At 44.0% G+C, this 14137-nt stretch overlaps 1 protein-coding gene across 4 annotated transcripts; it reads left to right on the top strand.

The window, feature by feature from the left end:
* The first annotated feature begins 43 nt into the window (after positions 1 to 43).
* On the top strand, positions 44 to 13789 carry LOC121567785 (amyloid-beta A4 precursor protein-binding family B member 1). Of its 4 annotated transcripts, none has more exons than XM_041878062.2 (15): positions 44 to 192; positions 877 to 1518; positions 1666 to 1874; positions 3530 to 3589; positions 4053 to 4129; positions 4252 to 4312; positions 4642 to 4788; positions 5191 to 5318; positions 8070 to 8075; positions 8302 to 8416; positions 9014 to 9098; positions 9186 to 9266; positions 10979 to 11094; positions 11211 to 11387; positions 11583 to 13789. In XM_041878062.2, the coding sequence occupies exons 2-15, from the start codon at positions 897 to 899 to the stop codon at positions 11736 to 11738; spliced, it is 2040 nt and encodes a 679-aa protein (XP_041733996.2). In that variant the 5' UTR covers positions 44 to 192; positions 877 to 896; the 3' UTR covers positions 11739 to 13789. The 4 variants fall into 4 exon arrangements, with proteins under 4 accessions (XP_041733996.2, XP_041733997.2, XP_041733994.2 ...); XM_041878059.2 differs by having other exon boundaries at positions 45 to 192; positions 9186 to 9281; XM_041878063.2 differs by lacking the exon at positions 8070 to 8075.
* The last annotated feature ends 348 nt before the right edge of the window (positions 13790 to 14137 follow it).

Below are 14137 nucleotides of genomic sequence, written 5' to 3'. Positions count from 1 at the left end.
TACGAGGCAACACAAGTGACATATTCGTGACGTACGCCCCCACCAAATCGTCAATCACTACTCTACACAACACCGCAGCATCAGCATCTGCTGGGAATCCAGATAAATGACCCCTCTACGCCTTCATAAATAATGGTGTAAATATGTAACAATAACGATAATATATTTAATCGAAGGACACATACAGCACAAGTAAGTAGATTTAGTAGCTAATAGCGCACATTTTGAATTGCCGTTCTTTGTGCTAGTGTACCAATTATGGACATATTATAATGGGTTGATGGCGGATGATGCCTGTTATTTCAGATGGTCACCTAGCTAGCTAGCAAGGAGGCTAACGAAGCCACCTAGTTTGCCTTTTAGTTGAATTAACGTTAGCTTAAACCACATAGCTGGTATGTTAAATTAGCAATAATACAGTAGCTAGCTCTTGACATTGTCATGGCATTTAAATTGTAATTGATTGCTTGCTAAATTAGTAACTAGTAAGCTAGTTAGAGAGGCCTAGCCAGCTAACGTTAGCTAGTAGCTAGCCGTCTAGCGTAGCGATTTGTGTCATATCTCATTGATAATGTAGCTAGCTGATGGCGCAGTTAACATTAGCTAACGTTAGCTACCTACCTATCTTACTAGCTAGCTATTTTCTAATTTCGCTTTAATGAGTCAACGCTAGTTAGGCGGCTAGCTTGCTAACATTACCTTTACCTCGCTAACTAAGGTTAGTTAACGTTACAATGTCAAACAGTTGGCTAGCCAGCCAGGTCACTTGTCTCAACTAAACTGACTCGTAACTAAACATTCGAGTGATCAGATGGGCAAAGGCATCTCTTAGCTATCTATTTTCTCTCTAACCATACCCTTCTCGATTCCCTTCAGAGCTGCTGTATAGTAGTACCATGGGTGGCCATGATGATGATGATGTATCTTATCATGTAGCCAACAACCAACATCAAGATGAAGTGCTGAAAAACAAATTGAATGACAGCGGCCTTTGGAGTGACCAAGAATCCACTGCCGGAAACAATGCAAAATGGGTCAAGGAGGGCAAAAACCAACTGAGGAAAGTAGCTGAGAAACACCAGGACCAGAATGGGAACCAGGAGGATTTCTCCCCTCATAACACCACCGAGGAGGAGCAGCAGAGGAACAAGGAGCAGACCAAACCTCCCAAGACCGCCAAGACTCTGGGCCTGAAGGAAGAAGAGTCCAAGACCATCCTCAAGGAGCCACTACTCATCCACACTCTACTGTCTGCAGAGGATAAAGAGGGTGAGGGCGAAGAAGAGGACAAAGAGAAGGAAGATCCATCTGAGGCAGATGACGAGGCCTGCAGTCTTACAGAGGAAGAGAGGGAGTCCGAGCAGAGTAATGCGGAGGCTGAAAGAGAGGGAGGTGGGGTGGCTAGAAATCCCTGTCTGCTGTTCTCTAACGTGAATGGAACACCAAGTGATGAAGAAACCAACTGGCCAGCACTGTCTCAGGACATCACTGTTGAAAGCCCTCCAACTGGAAACAAAGGTAAGGGTGGGTTTGTTGAAATCAGTTGTGTGACTGTTTTGTTGGAACAATAATGATTATTGTCTAGTCTAACATAACAAGTGCTTCTCAGGTTGCAAGCGACGTTAGCATACTCCTTGTTTTAACCCTCCCCTTCTCTCCACACAGAGTCCTTCTGGGACTCGGAAGCCTTTGAGGCGGACACAGACCTGCCCTCTGGGTGGATGCGGGTTCGAGACACCTCAGGCACCTACTACTGGCACATCCCTACTGGCACTACTCAATGGGAGCCCCCCTCCCCTCTGGACAAGGTGGGAGACTCCATGATGTCCTCCAGTATGTCCCTGGAGACAACACCCTGTGAGGAAGAGCCAGAGGTGAGCTCTTACCCATAGGCCTTAGGGATGATTTGTGATGTACAGTGCATTCGGAAAGTATTCAGACCCCTTGACTTTTTCCACGTTTTGTTACGTTACGGCCTTATTCTATAATTGATTAAATTGTCCACCCCCCCTCAGTCTACACATAATACCCCATAATGCAAATGTATACAAAATAAATAAACTGAAATATCACATTTACATAAGTATTCAGACCCTTCACTCAGTACTTTGTTGAAGCACCTTTGGCAGCGATTACATGAGTCTTCTTGAGTATGACTCTCCAAGCTTTGCACACCTGTATTTGGGGAGTTTCTCCCATTCTTCAGATCCTCTCAAGCTCTGTCAGGTTGGATGGGGAGCGTCGCGCACAGCTAATTTCAGATCTCTCCAGAGATGTTCGATCGGGTTTAAGTCACGCCACTCCTGCGTTGCCTTGGCTGTGTGCTTAGGGGCGTTGTCCTGTTGGAAGGTGAACCTTCGCCCCAGTCTGAGGTCCTGAGCACTCTGGAGCAGGTTTTCATCAAGGATCTCTCTGTACTCTGCTCCGTTCACCTTTCCCTCGATCCTGACTAGTCTCCCAATCCCTGCCGCTGAAAAACATCCCCACAGAATGATGCTGCCACCACCATGCTTCACCGTAAGGATGGTGCCAGGTTTCCTCCAGACGTGACACTTGGCTTTCAGGCCAAAGAGTTCAATCTTGGTTTCATCAGACCAGAGAATGTTGTTTGTCATGGTCTGAGAGTCCTTTAGGTGCCTTTTGACAAACTCCAAGCGGGCTGTCATGTGCCTTTTACTGAGGAGTAGCTTCCGTCTGGCCACTCTACCATAAAGGCCTGATTGGTGGAGTGCTGCAGAGATGGTTGTCTTTCTGGAAGATTCTCCCATCTCCACAGAGAAACTCTGCAGCTCTGTCAGAGTGACCATCGGGTTCTTGGTCACCTCCCTGACCAAGGCCCTTCTCCCCCAATTGCTCAGTTTGGCCGGGCGGCCAGCTCTAGGAAGAGTCTTGGTGGTTCCAAACTTCTTCCATTTTCAGAATGGCCACTGTGTTCTTGGGGACCTTCAATGCTGCAGAAATGTTTTGGTTACCTTCCCCAGATCTGTGCCTTGACACAATCCTGTCTCGGAGCTCTACGGACAATTCCATCAACCTCATGGCTTGGTGTTTGCTCTGACATGCACTGTCAACTGGGGGACCTTATATAGACAGGTGTGTGCCTTTCCAAATGTCCAATCAATTGAATTTACCACAGGTAGACTCCAATCAAGTTGTAGAAACATCTCAAGGATGATCAATGGAAACAGGATGCACCTGAGCTCAATTTCAAGTCTCATAGCAAAGGGTGTGAATACTTATGTAAATAAGGTTTTTCTGTTTTCTAGGTTGTATATATTTGCTACATTTCTACAAACCTGTTTTCGCTTTGTCATTATGGGGTATTGTGTGTAGATTGATGATCATTTAAAAAAAATGTAATCCATTTTAGAATAGGCTGTAACGTAACAAAATGTGGAAAAAGTTAAGGGGTCTGAATACTTTCCGAATGCACTGTATATGTTCTGTTCTGAGAAGATTTAGATCTACGCTCTCCCAATTTTTAGAATATTTGGAGAAAAAATTGCATGTTTTTGTCTGACTCTCCTAGGAAACATGGGGAAACCTCTCTAACCCAGATGAAGGGACTAGTGATGGAGAGCTGTGGAAGGTAAGAGTCAGCGTGAATATTAATAAGTACTAATGAGAATCTGGACATGGCCAAGCCCTCACATTCAGGATATCCTTTACCAAAAGGGCAACACTGACACCACAGTAAAAAGAGAATATTATTATTTTAATGAGTATGGAAAAAGTGTTTTTGAACATACCCTCACCACATACTCTGTGGATAAATCATTATTATGTGGAAAATAGTTGACATGGAAACAGAAGAAAAAGTAGAGCTACATATTTTTACTGTCTTGGCGTTTCCTAAGGGACAGAAGCAGAGCACTACGCTTCAATAGCCAAAATAATACCTTCTGCCAATTACAGAGCACTTGACATTTCACAGCTTCAACCCTCGATATTTCAGTTTTAGAAACAGTAGAGTTTAGAAGGCAGCACATCTGGATTTTGATCAACTCGGTGAGGATGAATTGACTCATTCTTTGTCGTCTTGGTGATTGCAGGAGGGAGAGGTGGCATCTGATCAGAGCCTGAAGGAGTTTGAAGGGGCAACCCTGCGCTATGCGTCCATCAACCTGAAGTAAGTCATTATCACATAACGTACTATCTCATTCTCAGCCAAAACAGTCTTTCTTAAACCCTCCCCTCTTTCTCTTTCTCAAATTATAACTGTCTTATAGCTGTATAATAACTGTCTTATAGCTGTTCCCAATCTGAGGAAGAGGAGAAACTTGATCCCCATGGCACTGACCTGGAGGCTAAGGTACATTCAAATTCACGTACATTTACTCTCACTAAAGCGCTGAGGCAGGAAGACTGTAGTCATCTGTCTGTCCCTTCCCTGTCAACATACAACTACTCATTTACATTTTAGTCATTTAGCAGACACTTTTATCCAGAGCGATTTAGTTAGTGAGTGCATACATTTTTCATACTGGCCCCCCGTGGGAATTGAACCCACAACCCTGGCGTTGCAAACGCCATGCTCTACCAACTGAGCTACACGGGGCTCTTCCCTTTCCTAATTGAACTGTCGGTTTATCTCTCTCCGGCCCATCCTGTGTTCTCTTCGGCCTCTATTTGCTATGGCAGTATTTTGCTGTGCGTTCTCTGGGCTGGGTGGACATGTCTGAAGCGGACATGGCAGCGGGGAAGAGCAGCGTGGCTGTCAACAACTGCATCAGACAGCTGTCCTACCACAAACACAACCTCCATGACACTGCTGGCATCTGGGGAGAGGTGAGTCTGGGGACCAGGACTACAGGAAGGGACTGGGGTGGGCTCTTCCTGTCTGGGGGAAGAGGGATAGGATTCATGTCTGGGTGAGACCCTCTGCCTTGCTTAGTCTTTTATTTAGTAATTATAATAATTACTTCTCACATTTACTGCTATTCCCTGCAGCTGCTCTGTGTTGAATAATGTTGAACATCGGAGTAATTATAATCGTCCATATGGACCACTGCTTGGGAATGTCTCTTAATCTAAAACAGGATCAAGTCTAACAGGTGTTTGCTAGAATATTATCAGTTGTAGCACAGATGGGCACATTCAAATGTAATTTTGTTGATCGCTAAGCCATTCAATTTCCTGTGCATGGTGGTGCTTCAGGAGGATAATGATATGTTTGTGTTGTGTTACCAGGGTAAGGACATGCTGATGGTCCTGGAGAATGACACTATGAATCTGATCGACCCACTGGGACAGACTCTGCTGCACTCCCAGCCCATCGCCAGCATCCGCGTGTGGGGCGTGGGCCGAGACAATGGCAGGTCAGTGTCCACTAGAACAACCAGACGCTGTTTGGCACCACATCTAGAGGTTGGAAAGCACTGCTGTGGCAGTCAGATTAAGTGGTGTAGCTACTTTTACAGGAATAGAAAATGCTGTTTAACTCTTTAGTATTTGTACTATTTTATGTAGTGTTTATTTAGTAAATTGTCTATCTAATCTTAGCAGTCACCTAACTATTACTTAATCATGACCATCCATACCTAATTAAGAGATATTAGGCACTGGTAATTTGTTCCATTTTCTTAGTTGCACTATGCAGAAATCGCTCTGCCATTTCCTGGTTGATAAAATTCTAATAGTTTGCCTAATTTCAGTTTGTGACAAAACAAGCATGTATAGTGTAGAGAATCATGTACCATCTAAACCGCAGTGAAATAACATTTCCATAACTACAAATATTGTATTTTCAGCTTTTTTAAACTGGTGTACAAAACCGGAAAACGAAGCATAGAAATAGCGTACATAGAACAGATCTGCCACTTCTTAGACTGGCTTTCAATGAGAATGACATATCTACAGTGAGGGAAAAAAAGTATTTCATCCCCTGCTGATTTTGTACGTTTGCCCACTGACAAAGAAAGGATCAGTCTATAATTTTAGTGGTAGGTTTATTTGAACAGTGAGAGACAGAATAACAACAAAAAAATCCAGAAAAACGCATGTCAAAAATGTTATAAATTGATTTTCATTTTAATGAGGGAAATAAGTATTTGACCACTCTGCAAAACTTGACTTAGTACTTGGTGGCAAAACCCTTGTTGGCAATCACAGAGGTCAGACGTTTCTTGTAGTTGGCCACCAGGTTTGCACACATCTCAGGAGGGATTTAGTCCCACTCCTCTTTGCAGATCTTCTCCAAGTCATTAAGGTTTCGAGGCTGACGTTTTGCAACTCAAACCTTCAGCTCCCTCCACAGATTTTCTATGGGATTAAGGTCTGGAGACTGGCTAGGCCACTCCAGGACCTTAATGTGCTTCTTATTGAGCCACTCCTTTGTTGCCTTGGCCGTGTGTTTTGGGTCATTGTCATGCTGGAATACCTATCCACGAGGGAAGCAGGTTCTCACCCAAGATTTGATGGTACATGGCCCCGTCCATTGTCCCTTTGATGCAGTGAAGTTGTCCTGTCCCCTTATCAGAAAAACACCCCCAAAGCATAATGTTTCCACCTCCATGTTTGACGGTGGGGATAGTGTTCTTGGGGTCATAGGCAGCATTCCTCCTCCTCTAAACACAGCGAGTTGAGTTGATGCCAAAGAGCTCCATTTTGGTCTCATCTGACCACAACACTTTCACCCAGTTCTACTCTGAATCATTCAGATGTACATTGGCAAACTTCAGACGGGCATGTATATGTGCTTTCTTGAGCAGGGGGATCTTGCGGGCGCTGCAGGATTTCAGTCCTTTACGGCATAGTGTGTTACCAATTGTTTTCTTGGTGACTATGGTCCCAGCTGCCTTGAGATCATTGACAAGATCCTCCCGTGTAGTTCTGGGCTGATTCCTCACCGTTCTCATGATCATTGCAACTCCACGAGGTGAGATCTTGCATGGAGCCCCAGGCCGAGGGAGATTCACAGTTCTTTTGTGTTTCTTCCATTTGCGAATAATCGCACCAACTGTTGTCACCTTCTCACCAAGCTGCTTTGCAATGGTCTTGTAGCCCATTCCAGCCTTTTGTAGATCTACAATCTTGTCCCTGACATCCTTGGAGAGCTCTTTGGTCTTGGCCATGGTGGAGAGTTTGGAATCTGATTGATTGATTGCTTCTGTGGACAGGTGTCTTTTATACAGGTAACAAACTGAGATTAGGAGCACTCCCTTTAAGAGTGTGCTCCTAATCTCAGCTCGTTACCTGTATAAAAGACACCTGGGAGCCAGAAATCTTTCTGATTGAGAGGGGGTCAAATACTTATTTCCCTCATTAAAATGCAAATCAATTTATAACATTTTTGACATGTGTTTTTCTGGATTTTGTTGTTGTTATTCTGTCTCTCACTGTTCAAATAAACCTACCATCAAAATTATAGACTGATCATTTCTTTGTCAGTGGGCAAACGTACAAAATCAGCAGGGGATCAAATACTTTTTTCCCTCACTGTATAACTCATTTCTATGTGAATTAGGTCGGGTCCCCCCCAAAAAGTTACATATTGCTGCTATAAGTGTTACTAAAACATGTTAATCTTCATGCCTTGGGGTAGAGTTTCCCCATCCTAGACCTCTGGATGTGGTCTGTTTTCCTACTGAATTTGCACAGAGCAGTTATTTGCCCATTTCTAAAGACTGCGTGAGTCATTAAGCCTGTGTTTACACAGGCTGCCCAATTCTGATCTTTTTTCCACTAATTGCTCTTTTGACCAATCACATGAGATCATTTTAGAGCTGAACTGATTAGTCAAAAGACCGATTTGTGGGGAAAAAAAAGGTCAGAATTGTTCTGTCTTTGTAAATGCAGCCTATGATCGCCAACATAGGCCTTACATTCCTTACAAACCCACTTGGCAATGACGTGCTCAAATACAGAACTGCAACCCTGAGACACTACTGCCCTCTGGTGGGTTGTCATGGTATTTCAATAACACAACTGTGGGTTGTCCATGGTATTGCAATAGCATTTCCTTTCAAGGCACTGACATTCACTACAAATCAGATTTTCATTTTCTACTAGTGTTTTTGTAATAACTGTGATTAACTGATCATTATTTATTTTCATGCTGCCCTATACAGGGAAAGGTATTGTACAGATATGATTATTTGCATTTCTTCATCTTTATACTTTCATGTCCCATGGTGTTTATAGTTTAATTGATTGTATTGTCATATCTAACATGATTGCATGCAATATATATTTTTTTGTTGCCATTTCTTCTTGTGGGTTGTTATCATTAAAGTTAGAGAAATGCATGGGTTCATGTAGCAGTATGTAAATGGTGTTACTTTTCTCTATTTGTTACAACAGAGACTTTGCTTATGTAGCGCGAGACAACCTGACCCAGGTCCTCAAGTGTCATGTGTTCCGCTGTGACTCACCTGCCAAGAACATCGCCACCAGTCTGCATGAGATGTGCTCCAGGGTGAGGCTCCCATGTTTCCCATGTAATCCCATGTTTCCCATGAGATGTGCTCCAGGGTGAGGCTCCCATGTTTCCCATGTAATCCCATGTTTCCCATGAGATGTGCTCCAGGGTGAGGCTCCCATGTTTCCCATGTAATCCCATGTTTCCCATGAGATGTGCTCCAGGGTGAGGCTCCCATGTTTCCCATGTAATCCCATGTTTCCCATGAGATGTGCTCCAGGGTGAGGCTCCCATGTTTCCCATGTAATCCCATGTTTCCCATGAGATGTGCTCTAGGGTGAGGCTCCCATGTTTTCCATGCAATCCTATGGTTCCCATGAGATGTGCTCCAGGGTGAGGCTCCCATGTTTCCCATGCAATCCCATGTTTCCCATGAGATGTGCTCCAGGGTGAGGCTCGCATGTTTCCCATGTAATCCCATGTTTCCCATGAGATGTGCTCCAGGGTGAGGCTCCCATGTTTCCCATGTAATCCCATGTTTCCCATGAGAGGGCTCCCATGTCTCCTATGGCACATATCTAATGTACTATTTCCTCTGGAATGACTCAGTTCACGATGACCTGAACATATATTTCCCTCTCTCTCTACATTCAGATAATGACAGAGAGGAAGCTATCCAAGCCATTTCTTAGCAGGTACAATTATGACCAGTGCAAACCCATGGAGATTCCTGCTCAAGGTAACCCCAGTGATAGTTCTAGAGTTCATTTGATAACAAACGTTAGACACCAGACACTAACTCCATACCCATTTTCTTCCTCTGCAGAGTTTCCGGTTCCAAAAAATGAAAATTTCCAACATTTTCTTGTGTATTACCTTGGTAACGTACCTGTGGCCAAGCCTCTAGGTAAGGGACGCATGGGTAAGGAAATATTTTATTGACTTAGTAGTTAGGTAAATACACTATATATACACAAGTATGTGGACACCCCTTCAAATTAGTGGATTTGGCTATTTCAGCCACACTCGTTGCTGACAGGTGTATAAAATCGAGCACACAGCCATGCAATCCCCATAGACAAACATTGGCAGTAGAATGGCCTTACTGAAGAGCTCAGTGACTTTCAACGTGGCACCGTCATAGGATGCTAGCTTTCCAACAAGTCACTTTGTCAAATTTCTGCCCTTCTAGAGCTGCCCCGGTCAACTGTAATTGCTGTGAAAAAGTCTAGGAGCTCAGCCGCGAAGTGGTAGGCCACACAAGCTCACAGAACGGGGCTGCCGAGTGCTGTAGCGCGTACAAGTCGTCTGTCCTCGGTTGCAACACTCACTACCGAGTTCCAAACTGCCTCTGGAAGCAACGTCAGCACAAGAACTGTTAGTCGGGAGCTTCATGAAATGGGTTTCCATGGCCGAGCAGCCGCACACAAGCCTAAGATCGCGATGTCAAGTGTCGGCTGGAGTAGTATAAAGTTTGTCGCCATTGGACTCTGGAGCAGTGGAAACGCATTCTCAGGAGTGATGAATCACACTTCAACATCTGGCAGTCCGACGGACGAATCTGGGTTTGGTGGATCAAATCAAATTTGATTTGTCACATGCGCCGAATACCGTGAAATGCTTACTTACAAGCCCTTAACCAACAATGCAGTTCAAGAAATAGAGTTAAGAAAATATTTACCCCACCCAAAAAAGTTACACAATAAAATAACAATACCGAGGCTATATACAGGGGGTACCGGTACCGAGTCAATGTGCGTAGGTACAGTTTAGTTGAGGTAATTTGTACATGTAGGTAGGGGTAAAGTGACTATGCATAGATAATAAACAGTGATTAGCAGCAGTGTAAAAACAAAGGGGGGGGAGGGTCAATGTAAATAGTCCGCGTGGCCAGGAGAACGCTACCTGCCCCAATGCATAGTGCCAACTGTAAAGTTTGGTGGAGGAGGAATAATGGTCTAGGGCTGTTTTTAATGGTTCAGGCTAGGCCCCTTAGTTCCAGTGAAGGGAAATCTTAACGCTACAGCATACAATGACATTCTAGACGATTCTGTGCTTCAAACTTTGTGGCAACAGTTTGGGGAAGGCCCTTCCCTGTTTCAACATGACAATGCCCCAGTGCACAAAAAACAAGGTCCATACAGAAATGGTTTGTCGAGGTCGCAGTGGAAGAACTTGACTGGCCTGCACAGAGACCTGACATCAACCCCATCGAACACCTTTGGTATGAATTGGAACACTGACTGCGAGCCGGGCCTAATCGCCCAACATCAGTGCCCGACCTTACTAATGCTCTTGTGACTGAATGGAATCAAGTCCCCGCAGCAATGTTCCAACATCTAGTTGAAAGCCTTCCCAGAAGAGTGGAGGCTGTTATAGCAGCAAAGGGGGGGACCAACTCCATATTAATGCCCATGATTTTGGAATGAGATGTTCGACCAGCAGGTATCCACATACTTTTGGTAATGTAGTGTTTATTTAGCTGTGCAGTAAAACATCTGGCTGTGCTTTGTGTGGGACTGTTTTGCGCTTCGCTGCGTACATGGCTAGCTAGCTACTACCATGCAGTTTACCTTGCCTTGTGTATACTGTTAACAGTATAACTGTCTCGTCTCCTAGGTGTGGACACAGTCAATGATGCTTTGGAGGCTGCAATGAACAGCACAAGGAAGCAGGATTGGACCCCCGTCTCTGTCAACGTGGCCCCTGCCACTCTCACCATCCTCACCAGAGAGGTAGTTACTAACTAACCCATCCACAGCATCATCTCAGTTACACACAGACAATTAGTAGGAGTCATGTGAGTATGGCTCTCTCTCCTGACTGTGCTGTGTCCCCCTGTCCTCCCCAGACTGAGGACGTGTTGTCAGAGTGCCGGGTGCGGTTCCTGTCCTTCATGGGCGTGGGGAAGGACGTCCACACCTTTGCCTTCATCATGGCCGAGGGCCCCGGGGACTTCATCTGTCACATGTTCTGGTGTGAGCCCAATGCTGCCAGCCTGAGTGAGGCGGTGCAGGCCGCCTGCATGGTGAGTCACCCGACTGGACAGTGGACTCCATTATTGATTAATCAGTGGTCTAGAGAGACGCGCTGGGGTTTTGATATGTTGTCTATAATATAGAAAATTTCATTAAGGCCTGTTTATTGTTTCCTTGAATTGTATTGATGCATTTTGGTATCTGTACTGATGTAGTCCTGCTGTATGTCTGTGTCCTGTCCACAGCTGCGCTACCAGAAGTGTCTGGACGCGAGACCTCCCAGCCTGGGCTCCTGTCTGCCCACTCCCCCTGCTGACTCCGTGGCCCGCCGGGTCAGGATGGGGGTCCAGAGTCTGCTGGGAAGCTTCAAGCAGTACAGGTCAGGATCCCAGTCCCTCTGAGTAGAAGAGAGAAGATCTACTCCTCACCAACACTAACCCATACCAGCAGCTCCAGCTCACTCCTCCACTCCTCCACTCTTCCCTCTTTCTCCCTTTCTTTCGGCCTTACACTCGTTTCTGGCCTTCCTTAGAGATAGTCCACTTGTCCTGTCATTAGTGCATGGCATTATATGTAACTGAGGAAATGCTTACTTACTAGTGATTGCAAAGTGTGTTTTTCTATACAGCTGCTGTATAACTTTCCGTTTGCTTTGTACTCAAACTGAATGAGCCCTGACAACAGCCTATTGTTTGTTCTGTTGCTGGGATTTAATCTGTTTGTTCTGTTGCTGGGATTTAATCTGTTTGTTCTGTTGCTGGGATTTAATCTGTTTGTCACTATTTTTGTGTTTTAGCAGAAACCATGTCTGCCAGGAAGTGTTCGTATGATGGGATGTAACTACAGGTTTCTTCACAGTAGGAAGTTAGGGCATATTTAGGAAGATTCCCCACAGTGCAATGATGGTTTCGTCATGGGGCTATGCTCCTCCCCAAACAGGAACAACACCTATGTTTTATACTGGTGTCTAAAGAAGGTCATGCAATCACTGTCGAGAAGCTAGTATAGTAGAGTCTCATGATGTTTGTTTTCTACCATGTCATTACCCTGTACACTCCTCAGCCTCTCTCCTCCTGTCCAACGGAGGTGTTTTACACTAGCCATCAAAGAGCCCAAGGACAGTGTCACCTAGAGAGCTTTATGTTCCCCACTGCAACCAGTGGGTTTTAGTCTTCCATTAAAGAAGTGTATAATCATGTGTCACGTCGTAGTGAACAACCAGTGATTTCGGAGTGTACTGTAGTTGCGTTTCCCATACATTTGCATGAACGTTTGCAAGTTCAGTGCTTGTGTGCAATAATCAGACGTTCCTGTATGTGGTGGTGGTAGAATGGCTTGCCAGGCTTCCATATGTTTATATAGCAGCACACACTGTACTGTGGTTTCTTTCATGTAGGGGCCTGGCTATAGCTGACTAGGGCTTGGCCAACAAAAAGAGGCGATGGTGAAAATAGACTTCTGGTCATGGAAAAGTAACCTAGAAAATACAACATCTCAAGGCGTAGGTTTTCCATCTGAGTCAGTCAACTGCAGCTGGTTCCCACCACCACTAAATAGTACTGTAGGACCTCACCACACCACACACTGCATGTTTTAATAGCTTAGAGGAAAAACAAGGGTAATATCTTCCTGCGGCGGTTTAGTGCTGAACTCTTAGTTATTGTAACATACTAGATGTGTGCTACTGTATGGTAAAGGGGGGGCTGTATTCTGTACCTGTTGTTTAGTGTTTGTAAAGCATGTCACTAGCCTGTATCCGTGTCTATCAATATATAAGCTAGCTAGTAGTAGATTAGTTGTCCCTGTCAGATCCTTTCCACTGAGTAGCTGAGAGCAGGTCAGTATCTGTCTCCCTTAGTCACTGCCCTGGGACAGGGATAACATTGAGAGGATGACACCAATGGTTTACATTTATGATTTTATAGATTTTCTTTTTTTTGTATGTTTTTTTTCTTTATTTATTTTTTCTTCCACTTTTTGCTCTGCTATGGGCCCTGGACACTAAGTAATGTATGTTCTATTGTTTGCATACGCTACTGAGGAGCAGTTGCACATTTGCTCATTACTGATTGATTATTGATTGATTGATTGTATTAGAGAACACAAGTCAGATAATAGTTGTGTTTTTTATGTTTGAAAAACAAATGAAATGTGTTTGTCAGAAGTATTTAGTGCAATAGTTATTTGACCTATAACAAAATGAAACATGTAAAATATAGAAACACTATCTGAAATTAGACTGGATTGTTTAATACTATACAGTAACTCCTGTTCACTTTTCATTGTGCTCCTTTGTCTAATTCTGTTATGTTAGTACTTCCAAGGTCAACATTAAAAACAAGATGAATATTGGAACACTAGCTGATACATTTATTTCACAATTTATGTAATTTAGGTGTATACAATGTATCTGTATATAAAAGTCCCTGCACAATAAATAAATGTGAACATATCTTATTTTTGGTGTTGCATATATTTTGGCACAATTTGCATGGTTTTGGTGTGATGTGAATTAGTGAAGCCATGTGGATTGGAGAGATTGTATTCCAAAGGGCAGTTGTGGATAAGATCTGTCTGTAAATTATGTCTCCTTTCGTAACCGGTGGTAGAACCACAGAAATCCTCCATTTTCAATCAATGGTTTTTATCTGACATTCCTGGCAATCCCATTAAAATGGAAGAGAAGCCAGGCCAGGCTCTAGTCCTTTGCATAATGTATGAAAACCTGCTGACATTGGTTTTACCATATGTATTGTGAGAGACACAAGCAAGCGTAGAGATGGATAGAGGCCTCATCTTT

This window comes from Coregonus clupeaformis, chromosome 6 (assembly GCF_020615455.1).
Source record: "Coregonus clupeaformis isolate EN_2021a chromosome 6, ASM2061545v1, whole genome shotgun sequence".
Lineage (NCBI taxonomy): Eukaryota > Metazoa > Chordata > Actinopteri > Salmoniformes > Salmonidae > Coregonus > Coregonus clupeaformis.
Note: the sequence above shows the minus strand (reverse complement) of the source record. Positions and strands in the feature narration are given on the sequence as shown.